General features: G+C 39.9%; 1 protein-coding gene across 1 annotated transcript; it reads right to left on the bottom strand.

Annotated features, from left to right (window-relative positions):
• Nucleotides 1-284: 284 nt before the first annotated feature.
• Nucleotides 285-12,849, bottom strand: SUGP2 (SURP and G patch domain containing 2). Its single transcript, XM_009887860.1, is given in 10 exon segments — nt 285-405; nt 3,589-3,725; nt 4,387-4,451; nt 5,378-5,494; nt 5,684-5,898; nt 7,387-7,498; nt 7,685-8,193; nt 8,850-8,969; nt 9,883-11,596; nt 12,735-12,849. Coding segments are annotated over 10 exon segments (3,225 nt in total).
• Nucleotides 12,850-12,892: the final 43 nt, after the last annotated feature.

The following is a 12,892-nucleotide window of genomic DNA, read 5'->3' as shown; positions in this document are numbered from 1 at the left end:
TGTTCTTCATACTGGCATACACTGCCGAAGATCTTTCACACAGCAGCCTTTGCATATCCGTGCACTTTCTAGCGAATGAGTCTCTTATGTCAAACCTAGAAAGTAAGATTTGGGGTAATTCAGCAGTTCAAAGCAGTTCAACGTAGGCCTGGATTTTCATGAAATGTTAAGAAGCCAGAAATACTCATGGAAACAATAATATTTTCTTGGTAAAGGAAGACAAAAACCCCTGATATTTTAATGTTTGCAGGAATTCATAAACCAGACGTGTCCATTGCACATACCTATTTACTTGCTCTTTTCTGCCTGTACATTTGTATCATTCTTTGACGGAAAACATCAAATGCATCTTCTTTATTTTCTTCCCCTGCAACACCCAAGCCCTCCCCTGCAGAGGTAGCACCCCTAGGGAGTAAAATGAATAGTTAGAACACTCTGTTTCTGTTACATTTGACAACGTGCAGAAGAGATCTAAACAATAGCTTCCAACATAGACACAATACAAGTGGAGAGTAATTCTGCTTCATTTGGGGGGAGAAGGGGAGCGAAGGCTCCGTACCTGGTCTACCTGATCAACTCTAAAACAATTCCCACCTCCCATTACACATGCAAATACCCACCAGAAGAAAATGCTCCTATGATATTAACGGAGCAGTGAAGATATAGTCATCTAACAGATCAAATTCTTACGTGAACTCTTGTATTAACCACTTTATTCGTGGTAGGTAGGATCCTCTGTTGAAAACATGGCAAAAATGCCTTGTGTCTTACATTTAAAAAATGACAGAAGTCAGACACGCTCAGGAATGAGGAGGAAACACCACATAACTCTGGATAAAAGATGAAATTTTTAACCAAGGGAACGTAATGCTGCTTGCTTAAATTTTCTAGCACCCAAAGCAAGCTGGAGCCTTGCAGGAGACACACCACAGACAAAACCTGGAGCTCCTGCCCTTCCAAGAAAAATGAGTCATTAACTCATCCCCCTTCATCCAAACACGCCAACAGAAGCAGACAGGTCTCAACAATATCAAAACAACCCTCTGCCCTGGAAGTAGATGGAGAGGATGGCCCACAAGAATGCAGAGATACGAATAATTAAAATCCACCTCTTTCTCCAGGATACGTGCATAGAATGTAGACATTACAAAGCTCAGATGAATGAAACCTCTGCCACAGGAATGATCCTCTGTGCCAGTTTGATCCTCTGGGTCAGTTACATTTGTATTATCTGTTAAAGATTTCACTATGTGACGTAAGAAAATTTAGATTGCCTTGTAGTGAAATTGGGATCGCTGTGCTATCAGCGTAGAATCTGAGGACCTTAAGTAGAATAAAGAAAAATCATTCTTATCTAATTTCTGTAATCTGTCCACTTAAGCCAAGTAGATAGCTGTGCAATCCTAAAAGAACGTTCAGACTTTAAAAAGCAAATTCAACTTTACAGTCCACAGTAGAAACCCTGTGCTGTCTCTTCTTCTGAATGGTACCAGACTCTGACTTGGGAGCTTTGCTGTTTTAATCTTTTATAGTACGACCTGCTTGAAGCAGACTCTTCATTTGCTGTTTCCATTACACAACAGCTGCTTCATACTTCCAAACAGGAAGAACAGACTTTTTATTTACACTACAGTTCCTTTTCTAGATTACTTTCAGAATTAAAAAACCTAATCAGAGACATGAGATAATTACTCAGAGGAGGGTCTATGCCATAACAGTGTTCAGCCTTTGAGTGCGTTTTGGTTGGTTTTGTTTTTAAAACATCTCTTGAACCATGGAGTTGGTCAAACCCATAGCTGTGACAAATTAGTTCTCAAGACAAGGAACAGCTCACAAGACTAAGACGAAACTCCACTTAAAATCTCTGGATCCATTCTTTCCATAAGGAGTCGCCATGCAATCCATGCATCTTTTACAGTAACAAATAAAAACCTCCCCAAACCTGCAAATATGACTTGCTCTCACAGCCAAAGACAAGCTTTAAGCTTTCCTAACAAAAAAGGGCCTCGAGTTTCTTTGCCTAACAACTGATGTGCTTGAATACATCAGTTTTAGATATCAGTGTTACACAGTGATCTTGAGATGCTCTGCACTAGAACTGCAGTGTCTCCAATTAGTGATCTATCCCCTTTTGCTGGAGAATGAGATTAGACTCTGCACTGTATCAAAGCAACTAACAAGAGAAAGGAAAATGTCGAATTGCACTGGTTTCATCCTCACTGAGACTGCCCCAAAGCACTGTCCAAAGAATGACTTTGATGGGAAAGTAAAGAGAGGTTCACGCCGTGAAAATAATCAATAATATGGAGTTCTCCCCACGTTACAGAAAAGGTCAACAAGTTTTTGTAAGAGGTACAGGAAGCAGTTCTTCACTACTCTTTGCAGGTGTCTTTACCAGAGTGACACACAATGGACTCAAGCTGGAAAAACTGTATTTTCACATATTAAAATGCAGTTTTTTAAGATGGCCAAAAACTTTCAGAATGTGGTGGGCTAACTTTCAGATACAATTAAACAGCTCATGATTAGCTGTGCAGCAAAACTTGTGCCAGGAGCTACAGAAACAAAAAAAAATTACTTATCTATTTGGTCCCAAAATGTTTTGAGGTTAAGAATCAAAGTTCTAACACTGGTGAACACAAAAGAGCTACAGGAGAAGTAAGCTGATTTCTCATTGTCTGTTTGCTGCTGCTGAAGGAAATTTAGAAAATATAGTGACGGCCACTGGACCACAGGGAGCACAAAGGAAAAAAAGAAAGCAAACAACCAGAAGTACCCCACCAACTAAAATGACCAGTACTGTCCAAGGCATGAAGAGAAAATAGAAATCCCTGGAGAAAGAAGACTGTTAAACCACAGACTACGTGTAGGGACTAGAAAGCTTGTCATATGGGTTCAGAGAGAAATAAATAGTTTCTGCCTCCTTATTCAGTCAGGGAGTTGAAGGAGGTAATATCCATTCTCCGTGCTGGCAGCAGTGGACACTGGATGCAGCTACTTTAAAAGACAAAATGAAGATTCCAAAACAAAGTGTATTTTAAAGGAAAAAGCACACTTACCTTCTGGCAGGTGCACTTACCTCTTTCAGTGTGCAGTGGAATGAATCACATAATTAGAGTGAAAAATAAATTTGTTGCCTAAACCAAGGAGTACTGTGCATGACATTTCCTAAAGTCTATTTATGTGTGATGTACCTGGCGTGGTAGCAAGGAGATCCCCAGGATAATACTAAGTGTTAAAAAACCCCTAAATACACCAACCAACAAAAAAAACCACCTCCTGAACAACAGGGGCACCCATATAGCTTTAGAAAGTGTCCACACACTGCAGCATTCACGCTGCAGCCTTCAGTGACGTCAAACTGGATGGCAAGAAATGGCCACCTTCCAGACCAGACTTTGCCCAGCCTGGCTGGAGAAACGCGTGAAGTCTCCACGCTCAACTTTGCTGAGGCCAGAGGCCAACGTCAAGACGGGAACAAAACACTGAACTGGCCACATCTAGGTGGGTAAGATAAATATAGTTACTATTAGAATCCCAGCCTTTTCCAGAGCTGTCAAATTTCTGTAGTGTGTTCCCATTACATACACTTTTACAGGCTCTCTGATTCCTTTTCCTCGTGTACCGAGGCCATGTCCTTCTTGCCAGCCCATCTTCTGAAGCATCTGGAAACCCACATTCCTGTTTGTCAGTTTCTTGTGCGAAAATTCTAAATCTTTTGGTTTCTGTAGAGAGGAAAAAACAGAAAAACAGTGTGTTTTTTTGTGATACAGGGAGATCATGTATTAAAAATCTCTCAAAAAAACCCTATAAACTGTGTTTTAATTTCTCGATATACAGAAATATCTTCTGAGCAGCACTTCACTAACTACACAGAAAAAGTCTATCAAAGACTAAATATCTGCTTTGCCAGTTTAAAAGAAAAAAATTAACATTTATTTCGGGTTGTCAAATTGTTTAATTACATTATTAAAATAGCAAAGAGTACACATTCATATTTTAAAAGGTATTTAGAAATATTGAATGATCTGATGACTGAATCCCTGTTACTAATACAGACGCAGTCAAATCTCACCAATTTGGGAAAATTACAACATATTTTCCTCACAGCAATACGCTGATTTCTTCTTTTTTTTAAAAAAAAAAAAGAAGACAAGATTAACACAGTGCTGTTCAATAGTGCTCTAATCATAAAATGTTTAATTTAGACACAGGTAGTTAAAAGACAACAGGAGCCATGGCTCTCCTCAGGTTTAGTCCAATCTTTTTCAGGATCAGACTTTGCAGGTTTTAATTCGATTTTACGACAACACCACATTTGCAGAGGCCGTGTCTTGTAAAGACAGCTGATTCTCAGAATGGTGACAAACCAGGAGAGTTCTTTACCTTCTTCTTTTTTGTAACTGGGCAACCACGAGGCCTATCGTAAGCAATTCGGACAGGTTCATGCACTGCAAGTCAAATCAAAGACAAAATTCAGCTGTAAAGAAAAACAATTTTAATACAGAACTCCAAACGTAAATCTCAAGTGGGACTCTAACTCAATGCCTTGGCCTAAAATCGGAACCAACAAAAAAAGATCAGAATGAAAAAAAAAAAAAGGAAAGAAACAGAAAGACCTTTTTCTCCCCCTCCACCACAAAAAAGGTAATTAGAACATGTGTGTATTTCATTTTGGACATATTATGCCAGCAACACACTGATGGACGATATGCTGTAAGGACTTCAGATCTTTCATTGCCCTGAGCTTCTGTAATATTCTGATAGAAAATTCAGACTGGGCTTAAATGAGGTTATTTATATATAATTTGCATATTACAAATGACAACCTTTAACAATAAAAAACATTATGTAAAGAAAAGCCATTTGTTAAAGCAGCTGCAGAGCACATGTAATCAGTTTTAAGCTACTTATCTCTCAGTTCTTAGAATATCTTGACCCACCCCTGTTGTGGCCATACTGACAAAATTTGACAGGCCAATCCAAAGTCTAAATATATTTAGTCAAACACTCAAATACGTTCAGTGCTATACTTAAGTCTGTTAAACCTTCCATATGCGGATAAAATAAACCCTGCAAAAACTACTACGGTGAGTTTTTTAAGCAGCAGAGAGGGATTAACATTCACATATACTTCAAGAATATTTGAGGAATTATGTTTGATGTGAACTTTGCTATTGCACTATAGCACAAACATTGTTACACAATTTATTCAGATTCCTCTTTGTCAGTTCAATGAACCTGTAAAGCGAACATTGTATTCATTTTTGTATTCAAGAAATGTAATTCTTTTAGCCAACAACAGTCAGTAACAAAGTACATAAAAATCAGGAATTCTTTACTGATACCTACAAAACATCTTTTAAGGAACTCTTACCTTTTGGTTCTTCTATGAGGCAAATCCTTTTAGACGCAGGAATCATACCGACTTTCAGAGACTTGCTGCTGATTCGTTTGCGAGGGAAGAGGGTACCAGGAGCGGGAGCTGATGCCTGTGTCGACAGATTTGGTATAGCACCATCAGATGATGTGGCTAGCTGCATGTCACCTGTTGGCATTTCCTCTCCTGTTTTGGAAATCATCTCTTCAGCTAGGTTTTCCACACTTCTACCTGCTGAGATGTCATCCTCTTCTCCCTCCTCTGCTTGCTCCATTTCCATCTCTTCCAAAGGCTGGGAGATATCCTCCTCAAACTCAGCTTCCTCCTCGTTATCTTCTTCCTCTTCTTCTTCTTCCTCCTCCTCCTCTTCTGAAATATCCAAATTTCTCTCTTCAGGTTTAGAACCTTCGCCAGCATCAGTTGCTTCTGACACAGCACTGAAGTTAATAGATGGACATAACTCATAGACTTTCATTCGGTAAAATTTGAAAGCAGAACTGTTTCGATCCTGTAGAAACCTGAGCAAAAATTACAGTGAAAATAATATCAGAAAGAGATTTTCTTTAGGTAGCATGAAGCAAGACATTAGAAATAGATCTCGTTCATTTCTGAATGGTCATTCCAGGTGTGTTTTTTTAGGATTCTCCAACAACATATACTAAGAACAGAAATCATTCTCCTCAGTTCTTACAGACTGATTTTTATCAGCACTTCTCAAACTGCATTGTAAAAAATTCAGTAGAATTATCTTCATTATATAGATGGAGAAACTTTCTATCTTCATTATATAGATGGAAACCCCAGAAGAGAATTCAGGTCTTCCACGTTTCCATCACGCGGTCTATGTAGGAATAGGTGCATTGATTCTGGGAGACAGGAGAGATAATAGGGCTCCATTTTTGTTGGCACAGTATGATTATAAAAAAACCCAAACTGCTAATTTACACTGGAGCACTTAGGCCATTGTAATCAAAGCCTCACTTAAAAAAATAACAAGACTGAAAATACTTTGGCAGAACACTGTTTCGAGATGTAAGCTGATTACTTAGGATATAAAAGAAAAAAAATACATGTATCAGCGCACATACACATTTGGGAGAAGTGTTTTTCTTTCTTAGGTATTTCAGAATTCCCGATTTTTACGTACTTTGTTACTGACTTATTGGCTAGAAGAATTACATTTTTTTTTAATAGAAAAATAGAGATTGTTTTAGCGTATTATATCTTGGGGCCTACTGGGACTGCAGTAAGTTACCCATCAGTCAAATGTCGTTACTAATTGTGTCATCTCCATGTAGTGCTCTGTATGTTGTGGATCTGAAGAAGTTCAGAAAGATAGCAGCTGGAGATCGACTCAGAGGACAGTATCAGGGTCTTAGTCAGGATCCTAACAGTCTGTCCAACCTGGATCAGGTGTGTTTTTCTTGTGTTTGGTTTATTTTGTATTACAGGGGTATGATGACAGGTTGGGACCTCTCCTTTCCTGGGCAAACTTCAATCACAGCCAGATGCCTCACGGGGACAAACATTTTAGCAGGACCTGTTGCGATAAGACAAGGGGCAATGGCTTTAAACTAAAACAGGGCACATTTAGACTAGATATAAGGAAGAAATTTTTTACAATGAAGGTGGTGAGACACTGGCCCAGGTTGCCCAGAGAGGTGGGAGATGCCCCATCCCTGGAAACATTCCGGGTCAGGTTGGACGGGGCTCTGCGCAACCCGATCTGGTTGAAGATGTCCCTGCTCATGGCAGGGGGTTGGACTAGATGGTCTTTAAAGGTCCCTTCCAACCCAAACCGTTCGATGATTCTATATTCACCATTAATGGAGGTGCTGAGCAGGACAACAGGGAGCATTGCTCAAAATCCTCTGTTCCTAAACACATTGAATAAAAGCATACATCTCAACGAACAATAAAAGGAAATACCTCCTTAGTAATTGGTTAGATGCATTTTGATTTTTCTAATCGGCCCATTTACACAGATAAAAGTGTAGGTTACTCACCAAAGGTCTGGGTTGTCTGCACTGTTGTCTATGCTGAACTGCTCAATTTCTGGTCCTACCTGAGCAACAAATTTGGCAAGCTTCTCAGCTGTCTCCATTGTTTTAGCATCCACTGCAAGAAACAATGCTCGTTATCTATAGCTTCATACAAAATCTGCATCACTGGAAGTTCAGTACAGCTGATTATTACCCACTTTAGCAAAATAAATGATTTTTTAGAATTTCCAGCAGAACATTCTATGCAATTCTTTTCTCATATAATTTGCAATTTAAAATCTAATCTTAGATCTTCACTTACCATCAGGAAATTGAGAGGACAATGGTGGGAAAAGTTCAGGCGGTGCTAATAAATCCTCAGAATCTGCCCTTTCTTCTGCTGGCAGAGAGACCTCTGAACCGGTGGCACACTGTGAGGATGAGGTGGTATCGAGGGAAGAATTCTTCTCAGACAGGCTGGTTTCTGATACAGAAGGCTTTGACTGGACTGAACCTTGAAGTTGTTTGTCTTGGTGCTTCAGCACTGTGCCAGCTGAAAGCACCGTCTGTGTCCCTATGGTTGCTCTCTTCACCTTCCTTCCTCGAATACCATGTTGTGTGATAATTCCAAGCCTTTTTCTTTTAAATAGCCTTCTCTTAATACTTGCGACTTTCCTGGCATACAACATGGCCCTGACTGATTCTGTTGCAGATTCTTCTAGTGTTCTGCCCTCGCCACCCGCTTCCTTCCCAGCTGATGTCCGCCTCTGCATCTCTGATAACTTCAGTCTGTAATACTTGTATTCTAGACTATCTTCATCAGACAAGAACCTAAATAAAAATCACATAAATAAAAGGAAAGCCTAAGCTGAAAGCACAACTAATCTCAAATTCTCAGATCATAAACTAAGCAGCAATTGATTCTTTTTTCCAGGGGTATATACAAGTTGCTACATTAATGTTAACCTGCATAGCTTTTTCTCAGAGTATATAGCCAACTCTGCTTCTAAAGCAGCAAGTAAAGTACGCCAAGCAAATAAATGATGGAGGGTATTGACATAAAGCATTTGGCTAGTAATTAATCAGCTATCCTGCAATTCACACGTGAAGAGATAGTGTCATATTAAAAGATCATTACTCATAGAGCACTAGATCCATAAGTCTGTTACCTTACTATACGTTTATATTAACTATGTTTGCTTACTATTTTCATCTTGTAAACGTGAATTGCTTTTAACATCTTGTATTTGGATTGACATACAGTCATTACTGACTCTCAAAAGGAACGTGATCTATTAGACAAAACAGAAGCAACAGGACAATTTCTAAGGGTATCAGGAAGTATAATTAGCTTAGGAAACATTTTCAAAAAGTCTGACTAGGCTTTGATCTTACACCCATTGAATGAAGTACTGAATTTAATTAAATGCATTCCAAATATCTTCATTAGAGAATAGTATTATAACATACTGTTCAAACACACCTACCAATATTCAGGACAGTTCTTTTGAGCATTTCTCTCTTTGGCAGACAAGGTTCCTGAAACAATGCTATTCACTAGCTGTTCAATTGTCTCTACAACCTTCCGATCAGCTCGCTGCGGGGCTGTAGGAAGAAATAAAATGCAGTCATTGTATTATTCTCATCAACAGAGCACCAATATGTCATCTTTTTTATTCTTTGACACACATTTGCATTTTCAGCCTATTAATACAAAAAAGGCTGCACTTAATACTAGGATAAATTGAGGAAACCTCAGAAACTTTCTGACTGTTTTCTAAACTTAGATTCTAGAACAGTTTATTATGAGAAGCACTGTGTTTTAAGAAACTTATCCTTTGCCATCCTGGGCAAGTCAAGCCATCTTTTAAAAGGCAATTGTGTATAGCACCAAAAGGATTTTGTGCAAAATAAGTGTAGTTGAGCACTACTCTGAAGGGGTGAGTTCCAAATTATTAGCCATTCAGTGTCAGCGCTGCCAAGACCTCCCTGTGGAAGTATCTGAAGTTCAGTTCGGAAAAATCAGATGAGTATAGCAACGAGTAAGAATGCTTTACAGAGGATGAACTAGATGGCGTAATACAGTAGAGGAGATGGCATTCCTGTAGATGGTAGAATATAAACAACTTCTAAGAAATACGCCTGCATCTGATAAAAGCAGTAATGGTAACATCTCCGACTTCGTTTATATGCAAATACTTACTCTGTGATGCAGCCAGTTACAGCTGTGGTCCTGGCCTCCCTACCTCGAAGTGGTGCAGCTGGAGGGTAGGGCAGCTGAAGCAGCCAAGGGCACAAGGTGAAAATCCTAGATTTAAAGTATAAGCATGTGCAGGAGGGGGGAGGAAGGAGACGTGCTTTCATCCACAAAGCTGAAAGCGACTGCTGCAACAGACAGTATTTACTACCTGCCTCAGCACTGCTAGGGATTTACATGGAATTCCCAGAATTAGGAATTCCTGACCTAATGAAACCATAAAAATTAAGATACAATGCTAGAGACAAATAAAGAAATGCTATATGGCAGAGTATCTCACAACAGTTCACTCACTTTTAACTTTTGTGTCAGGAGAGGGTTTATTAAGCTGTACTGTGGACTCCGGTTCAGTTTTCTTCATCTGAATTGGATACCCACTCTTCTCCAACCAAGCCTTCAAGTTTTCAATGTACTCTCTTCCAAACAATGTTGAATCATCAAAGTTTGGGAATAGCGTTGGTGCTGGCGCCATTTCCTGGAGCCCTACAGCTTCAAGTATTTTCTCTTGCCTAAAAACAGATGCTAGCGCAAAGGTCTGACCCAGAAGGGCTAAAGACTTACGACAAAGAGAAACAGTGGTCTCGAAAGCACTTGCCATTTCTCTTGGATTACCAAAACCACTTGTCTTAATGCTTAACTCGTAAGCATTGCAGGCCATAAGCAGCGGCGTAACACCTTTTAGGAGGCGGTCTTGTAGCCTCATTATGTATTTATCAAAAGGTTTTATTATTTCAAAGAAGCAGTTCTTTGTTTTCACAGCACCCTTGTCCAACAGCATATTTAAAAACTCATTGTCCACTTTGGGAGTTTTCAGAGCAGCATGTTGTAAACTCTTGATAGTAAAGAAACAATAATCTCTGTGTTCTGGCTTTAGGGAGCATTTGAAAGAAGCAAGCATTTTTGCACAGGTTTCTGTCTCTAGCTCAAAGAGAGCTCCAAAGAGACGGGAAAATTCTGCATCATTTTTTATTGCATGAAACCCAGCCCATTTTATAATTTCTATTCCAAACGTTGAAAAAATGTCCGATTTGTCCACAAGGTCAAAATTGAGATTTCTGAAAACATGCGCAGGTTTTGGGAGCCTGAGAATAGGTCTCTGGGTTGCTATAGCTGGCCTCTGATTAGGTCGTGGAGGCAATTTTTGATTAGGGCGTTGGATGGCCACCGGCCTCTGGTTCGGTCGTTCAGCAGTTTCTGGCATTTGATCAGGTTGCATAGCTGGCTTCTGATCAGGGCCTGGTGGCAGTTTCTTAGTGTTCCATTTCTTTAGGGGAGTTTTGATATCTCCTTTGAATACTTTAGTTTTAACAGCACCCCGTGCAATACGCTTTCCTCGCAGAGCTCTTCCCCTGCCAATGTTGCCCCTCCGTATTGGGGGTCGGAACTCACTGTCAGATTGAATTCCAAAGTCTACGTCATACTCCTGATTCTCCATGTTGCCATATTCATCTTCCATTAGTCCTGGTGATCTAAAATCACCTAAAATATCTGAAGAACTAAAGTCAGTTTCATGTGGTGCGGTGGATTCCCAAGAGTCAGGAGGGCCATAGTCCTGGTCATGAGGAGCCAGACCCCCATACTCCCGGTCATGGGAAGTTGGGCGTCCATATTCCCGGTCATGGGAAGCCGGGTGTCCATATTCCCGATCATGAGATCCTGGGCGTCCATACTCCCGGTCATGCGAAGCTGGACGCCCATACTCCCGATCGTGCGAAGCTGGACGCCCATACTCTCGGTCATGAGTTGCCGGGCGGCCAAATTCCCGGTCACGAGATGCTGGGCGGCCATACTGTTCGTGGTAATAGTTATCTTTCCTCATGAGGGGACTAGTAGGTCTATAAGAAGGTCCTGGGTAGTCATCTCTAGGGTCTTCACTCCAATCATCATGTGGATGGTGCTGGGCGTTGTCATGAGCGTATCTTCCATCATCATGAAAACTGTCTTCGTATCTTGGTCTTGGGACTGGCCTTGAATGAGCTGTAATGAGAAAAACATAAATACACCAATGCACTGCAAGTAGTATTAAGAAGAAAATTTAATAAACACATTTAGACACTTAAAAGAGTCAACAAATCAAAACTTCTGAAGAACAGCACACATATCTAACTTCAGGTTACTCCCATTTGCTTTCTTACATACATTGAACAATTCATAATAAGCAAAAAGCAACAAATGATTAACAATGCCTAAACACACATGACAAAAGTTTATTAAAACTTCTACTCTGACTAAAGCTGAAACGTAAATTCTGCTACAAACCCCATTTTCTACTTACTCACAACTTTCTCAGTCGAGCAAGATGCTAATGTTGTGCTCATAATGCTTCTACTTGGATTTCTCAGATGCAGAAATATCAAAAGCATGCACTTTCTGTTTCCACACTGAACCGTATGTTCTACAAACTCATACACAATTATCTAAGATAACATTAAAGCCAGAAATACTAGAATTTACTGCAAAGCATCCAATAATCCCTATTCCTTAATGCTAGTAGTCAAATTCAGAAAGTAAAGAATACTTGAACAAATTAAGTATTTAAAATAAGTTATTTCTTTGGAGCTTACACAGCTTTAAGAAAACAGAAGAGATCTCATTTTAAGACTCTCAATTTCCTACGAATGTAATCCAGGTTATTTTTCTAGACATTTTAAATATCAAATTTAGAAGAGAAAAGAAATTGCAGATCACGTTTTGTATACATTCACCAGATTAATGTCCTGCTTTTAACTTTTTCTCCAAAAAGAACATGAAATACAAAGACCCAAAGGCTTCAAATGCACTCCCACACTGATTTGATTTATCAGACCTCAACAGAATTCCATCCTGCAGCGATGCCTCTGGAGACCTCCCTGAAATTGGACCCACTCTCTGATGCAGCCTGAACAGAATTCCTTTGTTTGAAATTCGGGTTTTTTGCCTGGAATTTGCATTCCACGTTGAAATAGTGTCAGTCATACCAAGCTATTAGCCTCTTAAATAAAAATGGATGTGGAAAAACACCAGCACCAGTCCACGTTTTAGGCAAATATACGTAAATGGAAGGCAAGAAATCTAACATAGCTGTTACCAGAATAGCTGGTGTAATTCACGGCACGTCATGCCCGCGCTTCATTACCTTTAAAATGATGGATTGTGTCCTCTATAGCATCGCTCCGCTCCATGCGATACCTTTTAACTTTGTCCTGCACTACAGCATCAAACGACTCCCGTGTGATCCGCCGAGAGGCCATTTTTATCCTGTAGCAAAACAGCACAATGCCGTCCCTGCCCGGG

This window comes from Charadrius vociferus, unplaced genomic scaffold, assembly GCF_000708025.1.
Source record: "Charadrius vociferus isolate BGI_N301 unplaced genomic scaffold, ASM70802v2 scaffold1506, whole genome shotgun sequence".
NCBI lineage: Eukaryota > Metazoa > Chordata > Aves > Charadriiformes > Charadriidae > Charadrius > Charadrius vociferus.
The sequence above is the reverse complement of the archived record's forward strand: the minus strand, read 5'-3'. Positions and strand labels throughout refer to the sequence as shown.